Source organism: Diceros bicornis, chromosome 2 (assembly GCF_020826845.1).
Source record: "Diceros bicornis minor isolate mBicDic1 chromosome 2, mDicBic1.mat.cur, whole genome shotgun sequence".
Lineage (NCBI taxonomy): Eukaryota > Metazoa > Chordata > Mammalia > Perissodactyla > Rhinocerotidae > Diceros > Diceros bicornis.
Window position 1 is genome coordinate 39925409 of NC_080741.1, and position 27088 is coordinate 39952496.

A 27088-nucleotide genomic window follows, 5' to 3' on the forward strand; every position below is an offset into this window, starting at 1 on the left:
TGCCCAAAAGTGGACCTGGTGAAGTTCCCAGAATGTCATAGATGCTCTCTAAATAAGAGTTGTCTCATTCTATCTGTCATAAAAAGCAAACAAGTTTTCCGAAGATTGGGGGTCTCACTTTCATCTTCACATACCACGAAAACACAACTGATTTGTACCTAATGTCACAGAACCACATTTACCCGTCAAAAAAAGTTAATTCGCTGGGAGCTATACCTGATAGGTCCTTAGAACATGCAGCCAGCTGTTTCAAGTGACTGTGGATTTTCTCAACGGCTTTGAAGTTCTTATTCCTCTTCAGAAGGTCCACTACGGACCGGGACTGTCGGTCCAGCAGGGTTGGGTCTGCCCCAAAGCTCAGGAGCAACTGCACATCCTCTGTTTGTCCTAGGGCAGGCCAGAAGGAGAAGGGGGCATTATCATGGTTCCTTCCATAAGGAGACATCCCCATGAGTGATCTTCCTCACAGTTCCCTGCCCGAGCAGCCCAGGGCAATGGGACCAATGTCCCTCCATTTATGGAACCTGAACTGCCAGCCTTGAGCAGTCCACCCAACTCCCCAAAGCAAGGAGTCCTGTGTGGAGCACAAAGGATGACAGCTTTTAAGAGGTTCAGAAGTGTGCTCCTCTCCATCTTCCTCCTCTCTCCTTGGCAACAACAAGGCAAGGGGGAATCGGGTTACTAGGCAACAGTTACAGCTGTAAGGATAACAGCAAGCTGTGACTTCAGATTTCTTTATTCCCTAGAAGAAACAGAATATTATTTCAGAAAAAAAGCCTGTCTGGGGACAAGAGAAGAAAGTGGCAATTGCTTTTGCATCAGGGTCTTTTTGTTGTCACTGTTTCCACCCTTCCAGCCCCAACACTCCGGCTGCCAGCTCCATTTGCTTCTTTGATGTATCTACTCGCCAAGCATCAAGGTGTTTCAGAACAGAACAGGGGTATCCCTGGGGGTACAAAGACTTATGTGGGCACTGGAGTTAAATGAATCAATGCCTGATCCCCCACTTCCATACCCTGGCTTTCCTAAAATTCACCACCTTGGCAAGGCACCTAAACTCCAGGTATCATCCTGCTCATAGTGTTCTCCTTTCCCATCACCCCAGTCACAACAGCCCCTCATCCACTTTACAAAAATAAGACAAAATGAAAAAATCATACTCCTGACCCATCCAGTATCTCACCGTGGTAGGCAGAATTCTAAGACAGCCCCCAAGATTTCCAACCCTTGGTGCACACACACCTTCTCCCAGTTATTCTATCAAATACTAATCTAGGTGCTGCTGTGATGAGACTTTCCAAATCTAATAAAGGTCCCAAAGCAGTTGACCTTAAGATAGGGGATTATCCAGGTGGGCCTGATGTAATCACATGAACCCTAAAGGTCAAAGGTCTAGAGGGCAGAGTTGGAAGAGGGCAGAGATTCAAAGTATGAGAGGGATTTGATGCACAAGAAATTCTCCCCTGCTGGCTTTGAAGATAGAGGGGGCCACATGGCAAGGAACGTGTGTGGCCTGTAGAAGCTGTGAGCAGCCTCTGGCTGACAGCCAGCAAGGAAACCAGGACCTCAGTCCTACAACCACAAGAAACTGGATTCTGCCACAACCATGTGAGCTTGAAAGAAGGTCTGGAACTCCAGATGAGAATGCAGCCTCAGCCAATACCTTCATTTCAGCCTCAAGGTATTGAGGCTACTGACCTATAGAACTATGAGCTAATAAATGGATATTGTATTAAGATCCATAAGACCCTAAGTTTATGGTGATTTATTATATGGCACAGAGAATGATTGCAATTACCATAGTGTATTGCCCCAAAGGAAGTGAAAACTCCTGACTTTCAGGGTATCAACGTAAGGGAAAATCAGGTGCCAGCCAAGCCCTTTTTAAAAGGCTCTACAATCCATCCTTTTGTCACCTCCTCCCTAAATTTTTATCTTTAATAATCATTTATAGAAATTTTTAATTTATTTTTGTTGTTTTGATGATCTCTTTAGTAATAGTAATTTTGTAATAATTAAATCCAGAAAAAAATTAACCCTTAGAGTCTTAAATCACAGAAATTTTTTAAAATTTAAAGCTACATAAGTACTTTCATTCCAGAAGAGTATCACTGGATGACCGGTAAGACTTTCAAGCATAAAATATATTAGGGCAAACTTCTTTCTGAAAAGTAAACTGGAAATATGATCCAAAAAAAGGAATGCACAATTCTATATTTTTGACTAGAGTTTGTCCATAATTTTTTAAATGGATGTTAGAAGACACCAAGTTGCTGTAGTATTTATGTTCTATTATACACAAGTCAAGGAGTGAGATAACAGTTTTATTTTAAAATGTCAACATCTACCAAATTCTGAAAATTACCTTTTCTTACAATTATTTAGACTCACAAACAAAAAATCCTCAGTGTTGACTTAAAAATGTGTAAAGAGGTACACAGGTTTTCAAAATTCTTTGAGGGGCTAAGAAAGCAAAATTTGAAGACCACTGACATACTAGATTTTTTTATTTTTTTCACTTGACTTGTGTCTATTCCCCCTTTTCCTGATAACAACATCCCCGTTTTCCTTTGAGAAAGCACCTCTCCCCCAGTCCCAGCCTACCTGATTTCATGGGAGTGAACACCAGACACACACACACACACACACACACACACACACACACACACATGTCACCACCACATCCTCCACCACTGCCCCAGCCCCAGCTCCAGGGGCAACACCTGAACAGAAAGAACCTGTCCAATCAGATCATTCCATCCTTCTGGCCCTGCCCCACCCCACCAGCTCCAGGAGGAACACCTGACCAGGCCCCAGCTAATCAGACCATTCCATCCTTCTGGCTCTAGAGATTGGTTCATGGAGGGCATGTGCCAAAATCAAGTCACTGAGACTCATTTCTAGGACTTTTACTGAAATATTGAGAAGAGGTATCCTCTTTGGCTGAGATTGACAAATTGGCAGAATATATAAGCCTGAAGGTTCTGGTGGCCTCAACTGAAAGAGAGCCTGCCTAAGAATGAAACTAACACAGAAGAAAGCAGAGCTGAGAGGTAAGACAGATTCTTGAAGACACTTTGGAGCACCTGGACGAAACTCTGGACCCTTCAGTCACATGAGCCAATAAATTCCTTTTCTTGTCTAAACCTGTTTCAGTGTCTGTAGCTTGTAACCAAGACAGATGCAACTAGTCCCAATCCATCTTCACTTCTTCAATTCTAGGAGATGACCATTTCTCGGATTTGGGTCCCGCTGCTGCCTGGCTCTGGTGATTCCCTGGGACCACAGCCCTGGGCCTCTCGAACTACTCTGCTCCAGAGCCAGTAGGACCATCAAAACAACCAGCCCCCACCAAAATGCCAACAGAACTGAAGATTTCTAAAGCCCTATGTGCTGCAATTATTTCAAATGGTGGATTTGAAATTCAGGCCACATCAAAGAATCCAGAGAGTTCTTGACTCTCCACGTACTAAAAAATATTCAAGAGGTAGAAAATCTCATACACTGTTGGGGCAACCTTCCTGGGGTTCAGGTTAACAACAGCTTTCAAAATCTAAATACATAGCAATATGCTAACATCTTAAAATTGTATATATGTTTTTAATTGTACACTTATAAAATATTTGTGGAAGAAAACATAAGATATTGGTAACATCGGTTCCTGAGTGGTTGGAGGACAGAGGTAGGACAGAGACTCCCAAGGTATACCTTTTGTACCTTTTGATTTTTTAATATAATCTATTTAAAATTGAAATAAAATTTGAGTCTATCCAAATAAATAGAGTGTACAAATTATTTGAACAAGCAATTTCTCAACTAGGAAATCATCCTATAGATACATTCCCACCAGTTCACAAAGATAGATATAGAAAAATGTTCTCTGAGCACTGTTTTCAGTAGCAAAATAACTGAAAACCATTTAAATATCCATCAGTAGGGTATAGTCATGTGAGAGAAACTGTGAGCTGTTAAAAAAAAAAAAGAAAGAATTGTGCAGGTACTATTAGGGAAAGATGGCCAAGATACATTGTTCAGGGAAAAAGCAAGTTGTTGAACAGAATGTAGAGTATGCCCACATTCATATTTGAAAGAGGAAAAAAAAGACATTTGGCTTTAAATGTATACTGGCAAGACACACAAAAAAATGTTTTGGTAGTTAACTTTGAGGAAGAAAATTTATTTTTTATTACACATCTTTTTGAAGTGCTTTGTTGTTGTTCTTGTTTGGGGGTTTTATTTTGTTTTGTTTTTACCAAGAGCATGTATTTTCAATTTTTTTTAACCTTTAAAATGTTTTTTTGGTTGCGATATACAGAAACTAATCTTTTTAAAATGTACATTTCAGTGGATCTTAGTACATTTACGAAGTTGTGCAATCATCACCACCATCCATTTCCAGAACATTTTCATCACCCCAAAAAGGAATCTTATATGCATTAGCAATCACTTCCCATTCCCCCCTTCCCCAGCCCCTGACAACCACTATTCTACTTTCTGTCTCTAGAGATTTCCTTACTCTGGACATTTCATATAAACAGAATCATGCAATTTGTGGCCTTTTGTCTCTGGCTTCCTTCACTCAGCATAATGTTTTCAAGGTTCATCCTTGCTGTAGCATGTATCACTATATCATTCCTTTTTATGGCTGAATAATATCCCATCATATGGATACATCACATTTTGTTTGTCCATTCATCTGTTGATGGAGATTTGGGTTGTTTCCACTTTTTTGGCTATTACAAATAATACTGCTATGAACATTCATGTACAAGTTTTTGTTTTGACATATGTTTTCATTTGTCTTATGTATATATCCAGGAGTAATACTGTTGGGTCATATGGTAACTCTGTTGACCTTTTTGAGTAACTGCTAGACTTTTTTCCCAAAGCAGATACACCATTTTTCACTCCCACCAGCCATGTATAAGGATTCCAATTTTTCCACATCCTTGTCAATACTTGTTATTGTCCATCTCTTTTTATTTCAGCCATCTTGGTGTGAAGTGTACTTTCAATTTTTAAACTAGTTTTTTAAAAGGTGCTTCAAAGAAGCCTGTAACACATGGATAGGCAAAGAGTCCAATAGAATAGAACAGGAAGTGCAGAATTAGTGGCATCTCAAATCCCTGAGGTCATGATAGACTTTTAAACAAATGGTGCTGAGACAAATGGATAACCATTTGAAAAAGATAAAAACTAGATCTTTACATTAAACTCCAATGAATCAGGGAGAGATGATTATATTTTGGAAAGATGGGTTAAATAAAATATATTATTAAAATTAATTTCATTTATCTTGTTTTAGTTTTTTCATATGATGACTAGAAAAGTTTTAACTGTATATGTGGCTCTCAATATACTTGTATTGGACAGTGTTGGTTAAAATCTGGGAAACAGAATGCTTGCCAAGTTATCAATACATCCAGTTAGCATCTAAAGCACAGCAGGTAGATAGAACACAAACACTGCTCAAGCCCCCTGGATTTCAGGAGACCTGGAGATGTGTTTCTTTCCAAATCAAACAGTCCTGTCTGGAATTTTCCTTGGGGATTTTGAGAACGGGGATGTGTAAGGAGAGCACAATGACGGGAGTCACGGACTTGAATCATAAATTTCTAGGCTAATGACAGCTTTATCACAGTGGTGTCTGGAGCCAGCTTATGCCGGTCCACAAGGACCAACTGTCGAATGTCCGGGAATGTTGTAAGCCAGTTGATAAGCAGAGCAATTATTAAAAACTAAATTATTTAAACTTAAATAAATTATATGAAAAACAAAACACCACTTCCTAATTATTTTACTACATTTTGCTACTATCTATGATGAGGTTTCTTTACATCTATCTTAATATGTATCTGTACAGTGAAAACACAATATAGTGGTGTGCACTGCACATTTCCCAGCTCCACGTTCAAGGACATCACCTTGGTAACTTGAAATCAACCGTGGCAGGAGTATTTATACCAAGGAAACTGGCGAACACTACAATTCAGGACTTTTCTTTTTAAGAGTCAGTTGTCAAACATTTGCCAGCATATCACTATCTTTAAGAAGGTACTAAAATACATGGGACATCAAAAAGACAGACAATCACAAGTGTCGGCAAGGACATAGAAAAATTGGACCCCTTGTGCATGGCTGGTGGGAATGTAAAATGGTGCAGCCACTTGGGAAAACAGTCTGGCAGTTCCTCAAAAGGCTAAACATAGAGTTACCATATAGTCTAGCAATACCACTCCTAGGTAACTATCTGAGAAAAATGGAAATACATCCTAACACAAAAACTTTATACACAAATTTTCATAGCAGCATTATTCATAATAGGCAAAAAGTGGAAATAACCCAAATGTCCATCAACTGATGAATGGATAAACAAAATTGACATATCCATACAATGGAATATAATTGGTAATAAAAAGGAATGAATGGGGCCAGCTCCATGGCTTAGCGGTTAAATGCGCGCGCTCCGCTACTGGCGGCCTGGGTTCAGATCCTGGGTGCCCACCGACGCACTGCTTCTCCGGCCGTGCTGAGGCAGTGTCCCACATACAGCAACTAGAAGGATGTGCAACTATGACAGACAACTATCTACTGGGGCTTTCGGGAGAAAAAATGGAAAAAAAGGAGGAGGATTGGCAATCGATGTTAGCGCAGGGCTTGTCTTTCTCAGCCAAAAGAGGAGGATTGACATGGATGTTAGCTCAGGGCTGATCTTGGTCACACACACAAAACAAAAAAAAGCAATGAAGTACTGATAGATGCTACAGCAAGGATGAACCTTAAAAACATTATGCTCAGTGAAAGAAGCCAGTCACAAAAGGCCGCATAACGTATAATTCCATTTATATGAGAGGTCCAGAATAGGTAAATCCATAGAGGTAGAAAGTAGATTAGTGGTTGTTTGGGGGTGAGGAGGTAGGAGGAAATGGGGAGTGACTGCTAAGGGATACAGAGTTTGTTTTGGGGATGATGAAAATGTCCTAAAATTGATTGTGACAATGGTTACATAACTCTGAATACACTAAAAAGCATTGACTAGTACACTTTAACTAGGTGAATTTTATGGTACATGAATAAAGCTCAAAAAAAAAATCCATTGGACACCCTTCCTCTGTTTCTCCCAGATGTGGATTCCTGGGACCCAGTTCAGTGGGGAAAGACATTAGAGAAGCAGATCTCACTGGGCTCCTCCTGGGACATGCTGAGGAGAGAAAACTGAAGTTTCCTAGGAGGACCCACCAGATCAGAGGTCCCTAACTCGAGACCTTCAGGCTGTTAGTCCACAGGCATCTTTAATTTTGAGCCAATATTTTTTTGTGTGTGTGTGAGGAAGATCAGCCCTGAGCTAACATCCATGCTAATCCTCCTCTTTTTGCTGAGGAAGACCAGCTCTGAGCTGACATCTATTGCCAATCATCCTCCTTTTTTTCCCCCAAAGCCCCAATAGATAGTTGTATGTCATAGTTGCACATCCTTCTAGTTGCTGTATGTGGGACGCAGCCTCAGCATGGCCGGAGAAGCAGTGCGTTGGTGCGCGCCCGGGATCCAAACCCAGGCCGCCAGTAGCAGAGCGCGCGCACTTAACCGCTAAGCCACGGGGCCGGCCCTGAGCCAACATTTTATAATCATGAGTTTTCATATTTTTAAAAAATCCAGCCTTTCAACATGTCTTGCCATCAGAAGAAGGCAGCACGACCTGGTTCCCCTCATCAGTACCAGGCTGCAGCCACATCACATCAGGCACAAGCCCCCATTGTTCCCTGTCACCTCCCTTCCTCTGGGGCTGAGAGGACATTACCATTTATCATTACAGTTACTCTTTGTTATAGAAAAAAATGTTTGTATCCATCCAAAATAGAAAACAGACTGAAAGGTCTGAGGGTTCCCAGAAAAATGAGAGACATCAGAGAGCCATGTGGGAGTATACAGTCTTCTGTTTCACAGGCTAACAAGGTATGTTTGCGTCAAAGAACCAGTTCTTCCTCGCATGGGCTAGCCTCACTTTTTCACATGGCCTGTCTGGCCCTGGCTGGTATGCGAGGATGCAATTCCAGTGTTAGATTCTAAGTGCCATGATGTGCCAGTCTGTTGTCTGGTTCACAATGTATCTCTGGTGACTAGCACAAATTTGGCGTAAAATAAAGCACTTAGTAACAGTGTGATGAGGGAGGGAACAAAAGCAGCCAGAAGCCCATGTCCTTGAGACATTCGACCCCAAAGAATCCATTTAAAGCCAAAAGACCACGCGGAGCCCAGCAATTCTTCCTTCTCTCACCCCACCTTCTTTCTGCATACAGCCTACCCTCCCTATCATGATTAATTCAAGGCAAAGTTCAGCCCTTTGAGCCTGTTACAGGATGGAACAGGTAAAACATAGTGGTCAGTTGTGTGGGTTCTCTAATCATCCAACCCACAGCACACCCTCCAGCGTGGTGTTGCTACTTACGCTTGATGGGGTATCCTGGGGACGGGGCTGCGACGATATGCAGGACAGTGCAGCCATCTGCATCCTTCTGGTTGATGCGGCCTTTCCACTCAGGCTTGTGGTCCATTAACCACATGAAAAGACGGTTTTCCTCTGAAGGGAATTAAAATGAGTTACTGATGTTATTTTCTACATACAGAAAATCAGCAAAGCAAATCAATGTGTATCACACTGAGGGAACCAAACGGGGAATCCAACATACACTGCCACTCACCACAAACAGCTGTGGGAGACACAGGAGTTTGAAAATTGAAAGGACGAGTTTTAGAAAGTTATTCATAATACTCTTAAGTCAGATTCCCTAGAAGTGGAGCCTGAGACAAGAATTCTCGCACATGTGATTTGTTGAAAGGGAGCTCAGGAGAAAGAGAGTGAGAGAAGCAGGGTGGGGCAGGGGAAGGAGGCAAGCAGAGATTCGGTCTCAGCTGAGCTGGCTTCAGCCTGATCCCATGGAGCTCTGGAGCATGAACCGCACCACAGCATTGACCCACCTTGAGGCAGGGGCTGACCTTTTGTACCCCCATGTCAGTCAGTCAAGAGCTACAGAATGTCCCCAGGGAGGGACGCAAGGTTGAGGGAGACCCTCCCTGTTGACAAAGAGCAATTCTCTGTTGGAAGCACCAACACTCACAGCAGCTGGGATGGGGACAGTGGTCATAAAGAGGATCTAGGTGCGGTACCAACACTGCCCATGTCAGTAATCAAGTCAGCATCTCCGATTAGATTATCCTACTCCATTACTATCCATAGGACATATATTTTAAATTCTTTTCCCAGACTCCTTCCTTGGAGCTCCTGAGATGGAGGAAAGCCCCACACTTCTGCCAACTCTGTGGACACCATTTGTCTCCATGTCAGAGTTTTCCTCTGAGAAACGAATCAGGGATAAACTTGAAGACTTGATCTGATCGATACCGGCCTGTAACCAGAGAAGCTAACTTAAAGAGCAGACACAAGAAGAATCATGACTCCCATAACCAGAGGCACACTTCTCTGGGTTCCAGATTTCTAATTTGAAACTGGGAGGACTGGATTAGATTGCTTCTAATCAGACTTTACTTTTAAATGTTTTACCCACCAATCTCTGTGTAATAATAAAATCTTTCATGGAGTCTCCAAAATATGAAATGGACAACAGCAGGGCCAACCTGACTAAAGCAAAGATGGGGGCCCAGGTCTTCAAGTCCCTGGCCACCCCCTCGCTCCCTCATTCCCGGGGAAATGACACAGCCTGGAAGAGGAAGCAATCTAGATAAGTTCTCTTGACCTCTTCTGGCTCTAAAATGGTCTGGATAAATGTCAAAAACAGTGATGCCACATACACCTGGAAAAGAAAAACAAGCTCCTATCTAGAGAGTATGTGTGTGTGTGTGTTTTAATGATCAAATAAAAATATTTTAAAATTTAAATCCTATAGCCAGGTGAAGACTAATTTTAAAAAAGAAGAAGAATTTTATGAATATAGGATTCCTTTAAAAGAACCACAAGCAAATTGTATCAGCTATATAGCCAGGGATCCACCCCTGCCACCTCCCCCCACCCTGCTCATAGAGGTTGGCCCTCTGGGCTAGAGAGAAAATGAACTGGGGAGACCATAGCTGCCTCTGCCGGCGGGAGGACACTCCACAGCTCTCCCAGGTGCTCTGCCCAGTAAAGGCTGTCTGTCCTAAGTCTTTTCCTTGGGTCCCAGGGCTCCAACCTGCTGCCAGGATCTGTCTAGGAACACAGAATCCTTTCAGTTTGGGCCTCCTGTAGCTACCAGGTCTCAGAAGAAATAAAAATGATGCTGTTTCCCTGCTGTCTCCACTCATTTTAATAATCAAATCATTTGAGTATTCTGCATTCAAGTGACCACATTCTGGTTTCGCTTGAGCTCAGCAGAGTCCCAGACCTCAGAGCTGGAAGGGCAGCTGGGAGAGGGTTTAATGGGGAGAGGGTATATCGGGGAGAGCACTCACTCGCTTGGATGCAGAGTCGCATGAGGGCATGAAGAGGGTACGGTCCTATAGTCTCAATACTTGCACCAAGAGAGATGAGCCACTGGACTAACGGGGGCACCTGTTCCATTTTCTCATAAGGTCCAACGAAGACATATTTCTGAAAAAAAACCACATACACACACACAGGAAGAATCATGGAAGTCACGACATCAATATGAATCTTCAAACCCCTTCCCCCATGAAGTTTAGAATCAGTAAAACCTGGATTAGCTGTGGCCCAGGCCTAAGATTACTATAAATAACAAATCTGCGGTGAGGCAGCTGAAGGGGAGGGTCCCAAACACAAGCCTGAAGTGGCCTGACTCGAAACCAGGTTTCAAGAAGTCACCTTACCTCAAAGAGACTTTTCAGTGATAACTCTGGGACATGGATATTTCTTGGAAGTCGGTCTTTTCTCACTGACAGAAGTAGAAATGACTGACAAGAGGAGAGAAAAAGGAAAAGGTGGGATAATAATGTTCTCCAAATAGGTTATTAGAGCAAGAGTTATCTTAAGCTTTAAAACCAACCAGCGAAAAAACAAAACAAAACACCCTCCAGTCCTGTGTCTTTTTTTAAGCTACTTGCCAAGCTTTACAGCCTGGGCCATGATCTTCAAAGTCTCTCTGTCTAGCCAACTTCCTGTTCTGGCTGAGAGCTAAGCTCCCTCCACATTTCTCCAAAGGCTGCTGAGGACAGGAGCCACTGATGGCAAGCAGCACTGTAGAGAGTCTAGTGGCAGCGGGGTAAACAAGTACTTCCCTGCAAAGCTCTTAAAGCTTAGCAAGCTGAAGAATCAAATGCTTTGGAAATAGCCCATCCCAATCAATTCTTGAGCACATTGTTGTTTCATAAACCTGAAGTATTTGAGGTCCATTACACCTAATCAAGCTGTGTGCTAGTCAGCTCCTATCAGCTAGTGAGAGCCAACTGTGCACATCTTTTCCCAACTCCAAGTCCTATAGTCATTTTAGGAGCTTGACATTGGCCATGGTGAGAGTATTTACACTACAGAAATTGGCAAATGCTACACATCAGGAATTTTTTTCTCAGAGAGCCAGCTGTTAAACCACTGACTCTATCTAAGTTGCTAAAGAAAATGAATCCCAGAGAGGCTAAGCAACTTTTCCTAGGTCGCACAGCACATCCTGAGAGGCTCCATCCTGAGAGGATCCTGTTGAGATCATCCAGGTATGCCAACAGGTGTAAGAGTTCCAGTTGGCCATGTATGGCCATGACTGAAGAACCAGCCTCAGAATCAACTCCCCTCGTGTATGCTCTTACCAGTGGATGTAGGACCATAGGAACTGGGCCTATGGCCACATCTTGCTTCCAGTATCTTTCAGTTTGATACCCACTCTTAACTGCTCACCCTAAACAGGCCCCATGGCCCATACTCAACCCTAGATGACATGTTCAGAGTTCTGACAGTCTTGACTGCTGGTTTGGCTTTTTTTTTCACAAGATGCCTCTGTCTCCAATATTTGAAAATGACCTGGTCCTCACTGCTGTTAGGATATTGGTCCTGCCACTTGGGCTGGATTCCTGGGCCTTCCCTTGGCTGTCTGCCTTCTCAAGACCTTTTAATATGGGGGTAAGCTTCAGGCTACCCATGGTTGGACTTTAGGGGATTTCCCATGTACCCGCTGAAACTATACCCATAATTGTGCATGTATGCAACAAGAGTCCCATTGATTTCATTAGATTTCCAATGGAATCCATGACCTTTTCAAAAATTTAAGAATTCTAGATGCTCAAGTCATTCGGCCTGCCTGGATCTAAAGTCCATATGGGTTGCCCTTGGTTTTCGTGACTTTTCTGAACTAGAAAGCCCACCAGACCCTTTATAACCAAACTCCCAGCCTTGGCCAGCCCATTCTCATGAGCACTTGCAGGCCATCGTCAATGACAGGTACTATTCACTGGCACTTAGCATATGCCAAGAACGTAAGCTCTCAATGAACACTAGCTGATATTAGTATTAGGTGCTCTTGGTCCACTATTGCTAATCCTCACCAAAACCCTGAGGGTATAGGTTTATATCCTGCAACCTACCAATGAGAAAAGGAGGCTCAGTGGGGAAGTAATTAGCCCAAAATAGAAAGTGGAAGATTAGGATTCAAGGAGATATTTGTGTAACACTGAAGCCAGGCTCTACAGTCCACTCTGCTCGTCCATTCTACAGATTCCTTGTCCTGGGTTAGGGTCCTACAGCCTCACTGCTACCTGTGGGTCCCTTAAAGCTATACAGAAACCCTCTGAACAGCACAGGCAGGTCATCTAGGCCCACACTAACAAATGCAGTATTACAAAGATTATGAAGGTGTTTATTTTCCTCGTTCCACATTACCATTAGCATGTGGACTTTATATTTCTTTGATGACAACGGACACACAGAGCAAGGAGTGAGGTTGTCACAAACTGAGTATTTTTGCTAACTTAAAAAAAATGGAAACTAGCTAATTAATATATCTCAGTGACTCCATTTTTAACGATCTTACAGTTAAAAAGTTATTTTGACATCAAGATAAACAAATAATAAATTACAATCCCCCAGTGCCAGCAGAAAGAAATCATTTAATCAAGAATATACTTTCCCCACAAGAAAGCCATCTCCTTTTACTTACATGCCATAATTCTTTCTTTGCCAACTTTTCTATTACAGATTGCCATACTTCTGTTGAGAATCCAGTAGTGAAAATACGATCAAAGTAGGGCAAGAAACTTTGCAAAAGAATGGGGTCATCTGAAAGAAAGTTCCATAGTTTAGAAATTTTAACTTGGGGAAAGTCTAGAACATTTGGGAAAAGATCCTCCAGTCAAGACCACATATAGACAAATTCGAAAAAAAAAAGACACAGAGAAGACAATAAGGAAGTGTAGAGAATAGCCCAAGTCATCAGGTTCAGAGAAAAGGAAAGTTGGCTTCCGTCACAGCAAAATGCTGTCTGGAGAGCTGCAACCCATCAGCACCCGTCTGGAGACCTTCTGCTTCTCTGCCTAAGGGACAGGCTGTACCCCACTCCAGCCCCTTCCCACGCTCTGCCTGATACTGCTCTTACCCCCTCTCTGTGCCAAACTTGCCAAAATCTGTAGGCTTCCATCCACAGGCCACAGAAGTTGCTTTCCCGCAATCACAATGGGAACAGTTGGATCTATAACAGTTGGATCTATTGTCAGTTGTGATTTCCCCACTTCTGAAAGCCAAAGACCATTTTTCAACAATTCTAACATGTGCCATTTTTCACATTCTAACATCTCTAGAATTGGGAGATGTGTTACAATCGATGTTGTCTCTCAAAGCAGGACAGAAATTAACAGCACATCTTAAATCAGTGCAATCTTAAATTTGATCAAACACAATAGCAGAGAACAATGGCCTGGTTAGTGGCGGAATTTTAGACTGTGCTAAGATAATCAGAGAAAGAGCCCCTTTGTCACTGGCAAGAAGTATATTATGTTGCCCTTTTTGTTTTTCTGTTTTTGCCTAATCCAGGCCACTGACAAAGCCATCTCATGGCCAGGTCATTAGAGTAATAACCTAATGGGCAATGCAAAAGGCCCCATGTGTCACTCCCAGACTGAGTGTGCGGGTCCTCTGCTGCCGTGAGCATCGCAGCCGCGTCACTGAGCACCCACCGTCAGCTTTCACAGGACTCCCCATCAGCCCTGCCAGGTTATGTTCATAGCAAACAAGAATATTTTCTCGATGTATTTGAGAAATACATGCAAAAAATCACAGGAAAGAGCAAAAAATCACATAAAACAAGTAGTATAAATAGGGAGAGCTCTATGAATAGCAACACAGAAAACAAGAAGTCTGAAACAAAATTGAGACAGCTTTAAGTGATTTGTGCAAAAAGACTTAGTTGTTTTTACAAAGGCACGTGCCACCAAAGCTTCCAAAATGCTTTCTAATGTGAAAATCAGTTTGATTCAAGCTACATAAATCAGCCACAAAGAAACACCCTGGAATTATCTCCCCAGGAGCCATCCAAATAAAATAATAAGACTTTATTAAAAAAAAAAGAAAGAAAAGAACGAGGCCCCCAGTTCCAACTTACTGTCCATAGTGTTGAGGACTCCCACGAGGAAATCAGCAATCTGGGTCTGGTCTTGGTTGTCCTGCAGAAGTTGCAGACCCTCAAAAAACATGCGAGCGGCTTCATAAGGCTGGAGCATCCGCAGCAAGGAATAACCAGCTCGGTAGTAGCCCTGGAACAGAAAAATAGCAAACCTGTAGAACACCTATCTCTTCTAACCTGCTGTTGAAAGGAAAGCAAAATTGATGACGTGGGGAAGTGGAATCGAGAATTCACTTCTTCTATGTAAACACAGATTTCTAACAAGCACTGGATGCAGGATTTCCACGTTATATTCTGTGCCACATTTTTCCTGTCATTTTTTAACTGCCAAGAAAATAATCACATTCAATCCACGACTTATACAGCATCTGACATATGACATGGAGAGAAGGAAGTGGGCCTGGTTCCAACTACATGTGTGGTTTATTTACTCATGTCTCAAATCACAGGCCAGGCAAGAAGAGAGGAATGAAAAAATCCTACAACTATAGCACTCTGGAAAAGAGTGAGATTGTCATGTAAACACAGAAGTTGTTCACTGCTCCTTTCAAAGTAAACACAATTTCCACTGGGTATATACGAGAAAAGAATTGTAAGGACAAGTATTGAGATTAACTGAGCTCCACATCATAGGCAATACACACCAGAGGCAAAAAATATATTTGATTTCTGTAGAGAGAGGAAAATTACAATGATTAATAGAGGAAAATGGTCTAGTTTTGCACGTAACAAACTGTACGAGTCTTGAGTAGAAACAAAATGATACTTACTGCTTTCTCTACTTTGATTATCTAAATAAATCAGCATCAGGATCTAACAAAATAATTTCTAAGACAAGAGGAGGTATTCACCAACAGGGTTCATAAAAAAACAAGCACTTAAAAATTCTGCTTCACTGCTGGTAGGAGTGCAAACTGGTGCAGCCACTACGGAAAACAGTATGGAGATCCCTCAAAAAATCAAGGATAGAACTACCATATGATCCAGCTATTCCACTGCTGGGTATTTATCCAAAGAACTTGAAAACACCAATGCGTAAAGATACATGGACCCCTGTGTTCATTGCAGCGTTATTCACAATAGCCAAGACTTGGAAGCAACCTAAGTGTCCATCAAGGGACGAATGGATAAAGAAGCTGTGGTATATATACACAATGGAATACTACTCAGCGATAAGAAACAATGAAATCCAGTCATTTGTGACAACCTGGATGGACATTGAGGGTATAATGCAAAGTGAAATAAGTCAGAGGGAGAAGGTCAAATACCATATGATCTCACTCATTAAGTAATAGATAATAACAACAACAAACAAACACATAGAGACAGAGACTGGATTGGTGGTTACCAGAGGGGAAGCGGGGAGGGAGGAGGGTAAGGGATAATTAGGCACATGCGTGTGGTGATGGATTGTAATTAGTATTTGGGTGGTGAACATAAGAACACGATGTAATCCACGCAGAAATAGAAGTATAATGATGTACACCTGAAATTTATACAGTTATAAACCAATGTTACTGCAATAAACAAAAAATAAATTTAAAAAATAAATAAAAATAATTTTTAAAAAATTCTGCTTCAAAAACAAAAAAAACAATGATACGTAGACAAACAAAACTTTAACGGATTTCAATTTTAAAAAATTCTGCTTAACATCAAATCTCTGATTATTTATTGATGTGGTTTGTTGTTTTTCTTTCTTTTTTTTTTGCTGAGGAAGATTTGCCCTGAGCTAACATCTGTTGCCAATCTTCCTCTATTTTGTATGTGGGATGCCACCACAGCACGGCCACCAGTGGTGTAGGTCCATGCCCAGGAACCAAACCCGGGCTGCTGAAGCACAGTGCGGTGAACTTAACTACTACACCACCGGGGCTGGCCCAATTTATTAACGTGCTTTAACCTTCATTTGAAAGTCTAAAACCTTAGACAACAATCAGAAAAAGGGAGTGAAATGTTTTTTTTTCCCCCCAATCAGGAAAGCTGATATAGAATTTCCCACTTCTTTGCCTTCTGAAGGGGGGGAAGGAGATCAGATTATGCCACCCCAAAATATTACACTTTGGCATAAGGATTATTTTGAGCTGAAGGAATTTGAGATTCAACTGATGTAGAAAGAAGCCTCCCCAGAGCTTCTCTTATCTGACTAAAAGCAGAAACTCTAAGAAATGAGAACTGCCATAAATCCTCTCTCCTGGGAAATTTTTACGGCCATGAAGAAGACAGAAAGTCAGCACTGAGATGGACCAGCACAAGCAAACTTTGCTAAGATAGCCCTTATCATCCCTTAGTTTCCCCATATATTTACCTTCCCACAATTTGTAGCCCCTAGAAGCCTAAAAACCCTTCCCTTTGTCTTGTCACATCTCCACAATTTATTGCTCTTTGTTAAAGATGATATATAAGCTCTCAGGCCTACCCACTTCTTTGGGGTCCTCGCTTCTTTTCTAGGAAGGCCCCTGCGTCAGATAAAAACTAACATCAGATAAAATTCGTATGCTTTCCTCTTGTTAATTTTTCTCTTGTCAGTCTCAGTTGCAGGGCCCTGGCCACTGCAACAAAAGAAGGTAGAGGAAAACATTTTTCTTCTCCTACAGAGGACATTTGGGGGAGGGACGAGCAGGGGGAAAGAATGGAGAAGGAGGGAGACCTTACCCAGGACCTCCGGGTAAGAATCGGGGAGTGGTCCTGGTTGCTGGGCTGTGAGGGGCCGCTGCAGGTTTGGCCACTCAAGGAAGAAGCTGGAAGCATCATCCAGGACACCCTGAGCCCCTGGAGCCACAGCCACAGCTGCCACCTCAGGGATGTGGGCAAACCCCAACTACTCCCTACCCTGCCCCAGTTAAGGGACGGGAAATCCTAAGATATCTTTTGAGGAGAATTCCTCAGAAATGCTTTCCCATTTTCAAAACTATTCAATCATTTCTAAAGTATCCATCCTCCAATAGAAGAGGTTTAATGTAAAATCCCTCCCTCGAGATTGTGGTAAATCTGTAGGTCAGACCTCCTCACCCACTTCCCACTGTGTCCTGTTTCTAGTAGTCACACACAAAATGTAGCTCACTGAGGATAAGGTACAAACTCCTATTTATTGAGTGCCAACAACTTTACTTAATGTCTCCTTACTCCTCTAAGACACAGGTTTTATCTCATTTTACCGTTGGGGAAATGAAGGCTAAGAGAGGGAAAAGTAACTCATCCAAGCTGCTGAAACCAGTACACAGCAGAGCACGAGGGAGAAAGGGCTGTGCTCTCCCCTCCTTTCGCAGAGCCTCTCTGTGGAGTGTCTACACCACTAATCTGACACTTAGTTGCATGTTGCCTCAGGTGGCTCCAGAACTGCAATTTAACTTAAGGCCTCTGACTTTGCACATGCTGTTCCTCTCCCCAGCTCGCCTGCGAATTACTCAAGGGCTGGGATGATATCCTCGACTCCTTTTGTCTGCCTTGAGGCACCAAGAACGTGAAGGTGCCTTGCAGAGTGGGTGCCAGAGCATGTTAGCCGAAAAAACAATCATATGATCATTCATTGACTTTTGTTCACAGCTTAAAGGGTTCTCCAACTTCCCTGATCCTGCCAAAGCGGCTGATTTCTACTGTAAGGAATGCTTTCTGAAGAATCAGTGTCATGTGGTCCACCTAGCTTGCATTTGAAATAAAGCTTTGCTAAAATGAAAGTTGCCAACAGCAAGGAACATGAACAGACTATGAGTTTTGGTGTAACTAGAGACCAAAAGCAGCTCCACAGTGATCTCCATTGTGACTCCACGTGACTCCACGGCACTCCCTCCACCACGAGGCCCAGCTCAGCTCTCCCCTACACGGGCATTTCAACACCTGGCCATCACTGGTTTTAACCTTCCCCAGATACCGCTCACATGCCCTGTGGGCATCTGTCTGAAGTGCAAAGAATTGAATGAGAAGCACTCCTAGCATTTCCATTTTAAAAAGAAGGAAAGGAAAGAGGCAGGTTAAGAGGAAGGAGGCAGCAGCCCACCCCCCCACCCCCCCACCCCCGTGTCACCATACCTTCACGTAGGTTGGATCACACTGGAGACATTCCTCGGCAGCTATGAATGACTCATGCCATTTCCCAAGGTTGTAAAATGCATTGGATTTGTTGCACAGCAGCACAGCCAACTCCCTGCGGGGAGCCCTGTGAGAAAGAACAAACTGCTGGTGGGTAAAGCTATCTTTCTGCAAATACAGAAAACCACCCCTGAAGGCCACCATTCCGGTGCTGGCTGCTGCCATCATGAAGGTGTTTAGCAGGAAATGTCCCAAGTATGCCTATCACATCTGACCCGTTACCCACCGAGAAAGCCTGGGGCTTGTGCAAAGTACAAATCTGCCCTTCCTCATTCCCAAATCCTCTGTTTCACCTCTTAATGACAAATGTTCTCAACACCATAGTTTCACCTTGGTGGAGATCTCTGATTCCACAGATCTTTTCATTTTTTTAAAGACTACTGGTGAAGATGCTGTGAAGATGGTGACTGGTCCTAAGGATGGAGAGGATGGGAGTTCCCACCGAGCCTTAGCAGAGTCCAAACACAGCGTGAGCCACTCCACATGCATGTTCACGCTGAATGGATGCAGACCTTACCACAGGAAGGGCCTTTCAGAACACATGACCACACCGTCCCCACGGACCTACCGTGACAGGTGCAGGACGATCACAGTCCTAGTATATAGGCAGGGCCACCCTAACATTTGCAGGACCCAGGGCCAGAGTGTAAATGGAGGCCCACACGCCATATGGCCAGTCTGCACTCTCCAATACAGTAGCCACTGGCCACATGCGGCTATTCAAATTTAAATTAATTAAAATTAAATAAAATTTAAAATTCAATGGCTGGCCCCATGGCGTAGTGGTTAAGTTTGCACGCTCCACTTTGGCAGCCTGGGGTTCGTGAGTTCAGATCCCAGGCGCGGACCTATCCACTGTTCGTCAAGCCATGCTGTGGCGCCATCCCATAGACAAAATAGAGGAAGATGGGCACAGATGTTAGCTCAGGGCTAATCTTCCTCAGCAAAAATAGAAGAAGCCTGGCAATGGATGTTAACTCAGGGCTAATCTTCCTCACCAAAAAAAATAAAATTAAAAAAAATTAAATTAAAAAAAAATTTAATTCAGTTCCTTATTTGTATTAGCCACATTCCAAGTACTCAATGGCCGCATTCTATATTATAGAATATTTTCATCATCACAGAAAGTACTATTGGACAGTGCTAGTCTCAGTATTTGAAGGTCATAAATCCAGCTTACAAAGTATTCAATAAATATGTTCTATCCTCCTACTTTATAGTAACTGGAAGGCAAGCTTCAAATTGAGAACCACAGGCACTCTGTCAGGGCAGGGTGAGCCAGGCCCGTGCCCCTGCCCACTCCTTCTTCTCTTTCCACCTCAGCCTTCCTCCTGCACTGCAGGAGGCACAATTTCGAGTTCTGCCCATGCCCAGCCCTCAGAAGAACGGGCTACGGGTAGGAGGTCTGTGCAGGGCAGGGCAGGGGTAGGAATTCCAGGGTCCTGGTACCCACAGTGTGGAACAAAGAGGAGGCAAGGGCTCTGGGTAAGCCAGGCTCCTGGGCCCACAGACTCCTGCCTGTGGAGAGGGGCACAGCTCGGGGGAGGAGAGGGGACCTCTAAAGCACGGCAGCAGGCAGGAGGCCTCTGCGAACACAACTCCAAGGTTAGTACCGAAACCAGGCCAGAAGAAGGAGGAAAACGCAAAATATACCACAATATGTCAGCAGAAGCCCAGGTGCCATTGAATTCAAGACACGTGAGAGGAAAAAGCAAGGCTTATGCTTCTTTTTTTATTGAATACTTTAATGGTGAAAAGAATACAAATCCCTACAGGAAAGTTAGGTGATGCAGAGAAGCACAAAAATAAAGCAAAGTAAAAATCACCTCTACTATTGTCCCCACCCTCAATGCTTTGTGTGTCTGGCTTCGCTCACCGCCCATCATTCCCTCCAGGTGAAGGGATGAGGCCCCAGAAGCACAGAAGGGGCCGTGGGGCAGTCAGAGGGTGATTGCCAAGGGAGCTGTGACAGCAAGTGTCCAACCCAGATAACCTGGCCAGGGCAGCCACCGCCAGCTCTGCTCTTCAGAGATTTAGCCTCAGCCTAAAAGGAGCTGCCCTCTCCCCAGGAAGTAATGTCCCTGCTATGGACTGAATTATGTCCCCCTAAATTCACAGGTTGAAGCCCTAGCCTCCAGTGTGACAGTATTGAGAGATGAGGCCTTAGGGGAAGTGATTAGGCTTAAATGAGATCAAGAGGGTGGGGCCTTCATGATGAAATTAATGCCCTTCTAAGAAGACAGAGAGTTTCCTCTCTCTCTCTCTCTACCATGTGAGGACACAGTGAGAAGGTGGTTATCTGCAAACCAGGAACAGGGCTCTCACCAGGAACTGAATTGGCCAACACTTTGATCTCAGACTTTCCAGCCTCTGGAACTGTGAGAAATAAATTCCTGTTATTTTTCCACTCAGTCTATGGTATTTTGGTATGGAGCCCAAGCTGACCAATTCAGCCCCACTCCCTAGGACAACTCCCAGGGCCAAACAGCCTACAACCAATGATTGACTGACATGGCAATCAAAAGGTCAGCCCCTTGCCCCAAAGTGGGACCAGCTCTGCAGCACAACTCATGCTCCAGAGCTCCCCAGGGCATCAGGCTGAAGGTGACTCCGTTGAGACACCCCCTGCTTGGAGCCTTCCCCTGCCCCATCCTGCTTCCCTCAGTCCCTTCTCCTGAGCACTTGCTCAGTAAACACATGCACCTAAACCCCTATTTCAGCTGGCAGTGGCAAGAAGGCAGGCAGCAGGTGATGGGCAAGGGAACAGTGTCAGGAAGGTCCGTGATAGGCAACATGTGAGAGTCCGGGCAGAAGTCCCATTAGTGGTCACACAGTTAGTAAGTGGCGGAGCTGAGATCGGAGCACTCAGTGTGGGGTCAGTCTATGGCCATAACCACTATACAACACTACCGCTTTAACAAAGTCGAATGTTTTGCCCTGAATGAGGAGTTCTAGGCCCAGCTCTGACACAGTTCTGATCTGAACCAGGAGGGGCAAAATTATAGACCCAAACCAATTACACTCAACTCAAGTCCAGCTAGAGTGTAGACACCAAAGTGATAGGAGGTAGGAGGTGGGAGCCATGGTTCAGTAATTTCACTCAGTGCCATTTCTCAGTACAAGTTTAGGCTGCATGCACCCCACAAATGCCAACCTCTGCTTCCTCTACTACAGCTGTTCCCAAAGTAAGATCTGGGAACCTCTGGGGGTCCCCAAGACCATTTCAAGTAGTCCACAAGGTCAAAATATTTTCACAACTGTAGTAGGCTGAATAATAGTCTCCAAATAATGTTACCTTTTATGGCAAAAGGGACTTTGCAGATGTGAATAATTTATGGATCTTGAGAAGAGATTCTCCTGGATTATGATATAATCACAAAGGTCCTTATGAGAGAGAGAGACAGAGGGAGACATGGCTACAGCAGAGGAGAAGGCGATGTGATGACAGAAGCAGACTGGAATGATGCACTTTGAAGATGGAGGAAGGGGCCACAAGCCAAGCAACACAGGCAGCCACTCAAAGCTGAAAAAGGCAAGGAAATGGATTCTCCTCTGCAAGGGACCAGCCCTGCAGGCACCTTGATTTTAGCCTCGTGAGATTTATTTCAGACTTCTGACCTCTAGAACTGTAAGATAATAAATTTGCATTGTTTTAAGCCACTAAGTTTGTGGTAATTTGTTAAAGCGGCAACAGGAAACTAATACAACAATAATACTAAGACATCATGCATGTTTTTCACACACATCTCTCACACACACCTCTCACATGTGTATGGAGAATTTTCCAGAGGCTACATGACGTGTGGTATCACAATGGATTGAATGCAGAAGCAGATGTGAGAAGCTAGATGTCTTCTATTGAGACAGACACTAAAGAGATTTGCAAAAATGTAAAATGTGCCACTCTTCCCACTAAATTTTTAGTTTCAGAAAATATAATTATTTTTCATAAAAATGTTACTTACGTTAACATGTAATGGGTTTATTATTGATATTTTAAATAGATGAATGAATACATATTTAAAATTTTTCTCAGTTTTAAGTTCTAATACAGACCATATTGATAGCTACAACCTACAGAAACAAAAGCCTGTTGGGGTCCTCCATAATTTGTCACTAGAAGGGGCAGGGGAAGAGGGGGCCTCAGTTCCCGAGCCTGTGTACTGTGGCCAGGGGGTAAATGGCATGAAAAATCAAGAAAATGAAACAAATGACAACTGAGAGGTTCAGGGACTCTGGTCCTCCCAGGAACTCTGATCCAGTAACCAGACACAAGGGGAAGTTTTGCAATGTTTATGAACAGTTCCCTGTGTTTCACTTTCCATTTCTCTGATTACTCTAGTATTCGCTGTTCAGGCTCTGAGCTGACAAGGCAGAGAAGCCAAACAGGAAATGGGGGAGAAAGAAAACAGAAACTAAGTGGTATGATAAGAAATGAGAAGAAAACATAAGCAACAGAGGGAGTCCCCATTTACTTTAAAAAAAACAAAAGGTGGAGAGAAAATCCACTTACCCCCAGGGGCATAACTGCACCAGAACCTGGATGGCTTCTTCGTACTTTCTGATGGCCAAAGAGAAGTTCCCATGCTTAAAAGCCTGGTTGCCACCTTCTTTCAACAGCTCAGCATGAGCTGTCGGGTCCATCCTGTGAGGAGACGGAGAAAAGGCTCGCTGCCAGGGCTGCATGGGGCACGACGTTCTCCCTCACGTCTGCACTGCTGATAGCCTGGAGAGGAGGTTTGTTCATTCTGGCCCCACCCACGTGCAGAGGGCACACCCTGACAACCCTCCTTACCACCAGGGGACCAGACTGAGACCATTTCTTCCCCAGCTCTTTTCTGACCCCAGGGGAAGCAGCCAGAATGATTCCATTTATTCTGTGTTAATGATCAGCCAGGCACTGAGCATAGAGGCTGCTTCCAGGCACAAGCCAATATAAACCTGGCAGGTAGCGTGCGCTCGAGAAGCGGCAGCTATTCCCATTAACTGGTACTGTTATTTCTCTCATTTACCCATCACTACAGCCCATAACGGCGCATTGTCCTCACTGTTCCGGTGAGGAAACTGAGGCTCAAGGAGCTTCAAGTCACATGCCTAAGGATCTGCGAATGGCATTCTCCGGTTCTGACCCCAATTCCAGGTTTCTGCTCTTAACCACTGTATCACATCAACTACTGGCACAAGCAAAATTCAGTTGATGGTCCTTCCACTCTCTTTGAAGGTGGGAAAGGGGAGGAGAGGTGCAGTTCTAAAGGCCTCAATAATACAAGAGGCTAGGACACAGGGCCACGACCACTGCCTCTCCCACCCTTCTCCCCTTCCTAAAACACTATCAAATAAGCCTCCGAGTATTTGTCCCTGACTCTGCCATTGCCTGCTGACTCGTCTGTACCCTCCAAGAAGCACCTGCCTCTTTCAGGTCATGATTCTGTTTTGGTCATTTTTGTAGCCCTACAGCCTAGCATATAATGGGTACTTAAATATTTGTGGTGTAACTGATTTGAATGCCAGACCCAGAGAAGTTGCCTGTTACTGATCCTCTCCGGTGTGGCCTGGGTAGTCGGAGAGAAGTGCCTGGAGCCCTGCCCACCTGGTGGGCCTCAGGAATGTTTGCTGAACAGAGGTGGAGAGAGGAGAGTGCCTTGGAGAGCTTCGAGAGGCAGCTGTCAAGGAGGCAGGGAAAAGGCAAGGGTCAGAAGAGAGGTCCTTTAGGATTTCCTCCTCCCAGAATGGTAAGGCAGTGGGAGGGGCTTAAATACGAGGACAGTTCAGGTGTTTGCACATGCCATGCACCTATGGGGTCATACAATCTATTGGGGGTCTTGCTAACACAATTTTTGGATAGATGATAATTGTTATTATTTTTATCATTTCAATCTTGGTGAGGGGTTTGGGGACAGGAGAAGCAGACCCAGCAGACATAAGTGGTGGCTTATTTTAAACCATATGAGCTTATTGGGAATGGGGTTTTTGAATTGCACTGCATTCCTCAGGCAGAGCGGTATCAGAATGAGGCACAGGATTCCTAAACAAGGCAGAGTATGAAGGTCCACCTATACTTGTCATTCAATAATCTCTCAATTCTATGGCTCACATTTATAGAGATGACTGAGGAGAACATGAAAAAAATTTCAAGAATTGATGACATAATAAAAACATGTTTCTCCTTTGAATATTGTCAGCCATACATCCAATGAATATTTTTTAAACTGGCCGTGATCAGACAACTAGAAAAAGGAAATGGCTGTAACAACTACCAAAGGGTTAATACTCCTCTTTTATAAATACCTTTCCATCACATGAAAAGACCAAATACCCTGACCAAAATGTGTAAGGTCCTAAACAGACCATTCACAAAAAAAATACAAGTAATTGCTAAATCTATGGAGAGTGGATAAACAGGATCACCCTCACTAGTGAGCAAAGAAAGGAAGAATTAAAACAACAAGGTATCACTGGAAAATACTTAAAAGAATGACCCCAAACGTTGGGGGCTGTCATATACTGCTTAAGGGAAATACAGTACATCATGGATAGACTCAGCTTCATGGATGGTCACCACAGCGAAAAACTGGAAATAACCCAAAATGTTTCACAATGCGTAATGGATTTGAATCAGTTATAAAATATCCATGTGGTAGAACACCACACAGTTATTTTAAAAACCATTTTGTAAAAGAACATTTAATGATAGGCTAAACCAGTAAATGAAAAATACAGGCTACATAAAAAGGCATATAATCCCAGGGGCCTGCCCGGTGGTGCAAGCGGTTAAGTGTGCGCGCTCCGCTGTGGCAGCCTGGGGTTCGCCGGTTCGGATCCTGGGTGCGCATGGACGCACTGCTTGTCAGGCCATGCTGTGGCGGCGTCCCATATAAAGTGGAGGAAGATGGGCATGGATGTTAGCCCAGGGCCTGTCTTCCTCAGCAAAAAGAGGAGGATTGGCAGATGTTAGCTCAGGGCCGATCTTCCTCACCAAAAAAAAAGGCATATAATCCCAAATTAAATTTTAAACACATATAATGTATTGAAAATACTGCAAAATAAAAGCTGCACCACTGGGATTAGGCAGGGTTTTAATTTTCCTCCTTGTGCTTTTCTGAATTTCCAATTGCTCTACAATGTACTGCCTTAATAATCAGGCCATAAATGTTATTAAAACAAGACTCTGTGAGAGCTTAATTGAAGAATTCAAACACAAAACGTTTCCACTGTATTTACAAATATAATAAAAACTATTCAGGTAAGAATTTTTGGTTTTTTTCATACTCCTCTAGAAACCAAGAGTGAGCCCTTAATGTTATGTGAGCAAACGTCAAGCGTGTTCATCACTTATGTTTCTGCCTTTTCTTAGTACAGTCACATCACAGGTAAAGGGGATCGCCAACCACATGGAAGGCTTTTTGCATCTTAATAGGATTTATTGACAGTTACATTCTCATTATAGGGAAGAGTGCTTTATCTCTCTGCCTTAGAACACAGAGGGCTCAGTTGCTGAGTCTTTTCTTTTTAACAACTAGGCAGTCTATTTATAGGATGAAATTGTTAAATACAAGTGGTAGTAATTTACCATAATGATGATACCCTTAATAGCTAATATGTACTGAGCACCTAAGATGTGCTTTACATCAATTGTGTCATTTCATTCTTACAAGAAGCCTCACGAGGTAGGCATGATTGTGTCCCCATTTGACATATAGGGAAACCAAGGCAAAGAGAGGTTAAGCTACTTGCCATAGTCACATGGACAGTGGTGGATTGGAATCCAAACCTAGGTGGACTGACTTTAGGAGGTCAACCACCTCGGAAGGGCCAAGCAGAGGCTAACAGGTCAGCACCCAGTTAAGTTGCTACCGTATGTGATATTCTGGCTGGCACCAGATACTCACCTCTCTGTACTTTCGGTTTCCTTAGTGGTGCGAAAGCTAAGAGATTAGAGACAGTTTCACAGCTGCAGTGCTGGCTTTCAGTCAGTTTCACTACTCCCAAGAGAATTCAAGGTCCAGTTGTTGGGAGGTGTCATGGGCTGCCTAGCTACACCCAAGGAAACGGAAGCAACAAAAATGCAAATGCACTGAGTAGATCTTGAAACAAGCAAGTCTGAAACAAAACAGATCCAGGTTGCTGTAGTTTTTATTACTTATTGTGTAAATACACAGGAAATTCTATAACTGACTTACAGGAATAGAGCAAAATCTGCAAATAGGTGAGCTCGGGGGCAGCTGAAATGGGTAGAGAGAGGCTTTACCTTCCTATGTTATTGGGTAATACCTAAAATCTTGACAGCAAATTCGTTTACTTTTCTGTTTTTTGGTAGTGTTGTTTTTATTTTTTATTAAAATCCTTTCAAAAGACCCCAAAAGCAGTCAATGATCCAAGATCAACTCCGGGATGCTGGGGGTAGAGAGGCCAGAAAGGACAGTTCTTAAAACTGACTCCTGCCCGCTCCC

General features: G+C 43.4%; 1 protein-coding gene across 2 annotated transcripts in view; it reads right to left on the reverse strand.

Moving 5' to 3' along the window:
• Positions 1-27088, reverse strand: part of TRANK1 (tetratricopeptide repeat and ankyrin repeat containing 1) — a 97998-nt gene that overhangs the window by 48822 nt on the left and 22088 nt on the right. Inside the window, exons 2-10 of one of the 2 annotated variants that reach the window (XM_058554827.1) lie at positions 23152-23283; positions 18579-18705; positions 14529-14679; positions 13527-13619; positions 13092-13210; positions 10819-10902; positions 10444-10582; positions 8447-8578; positions 217-387 (exon numbers count right to left, since the gene is read on the reverse strand). In XM_058554827.1, coding sequence (XP_058410810.1) covers positions 217-387; positions 8447-8578; positions 10444-10582; positions 10819-10902; positions 13092-13210; positions 13527-13619; positions 14529-14679; positions 18579-18705; positions 23152-23283 — 1148 coding nt within the window. The remainder of the gene's footprint in view (positions 1-216; positions 388-8446; positions 8579-10443; positions 10583-10818; positions 10903-13091; positions 13211-13526; positions 13620-14528; positions 14680-18578; positions 18706-23151; positions 23284-27088) is intronic. The other variant, XM_058554835.1, reaches the window with a different exon arrangement.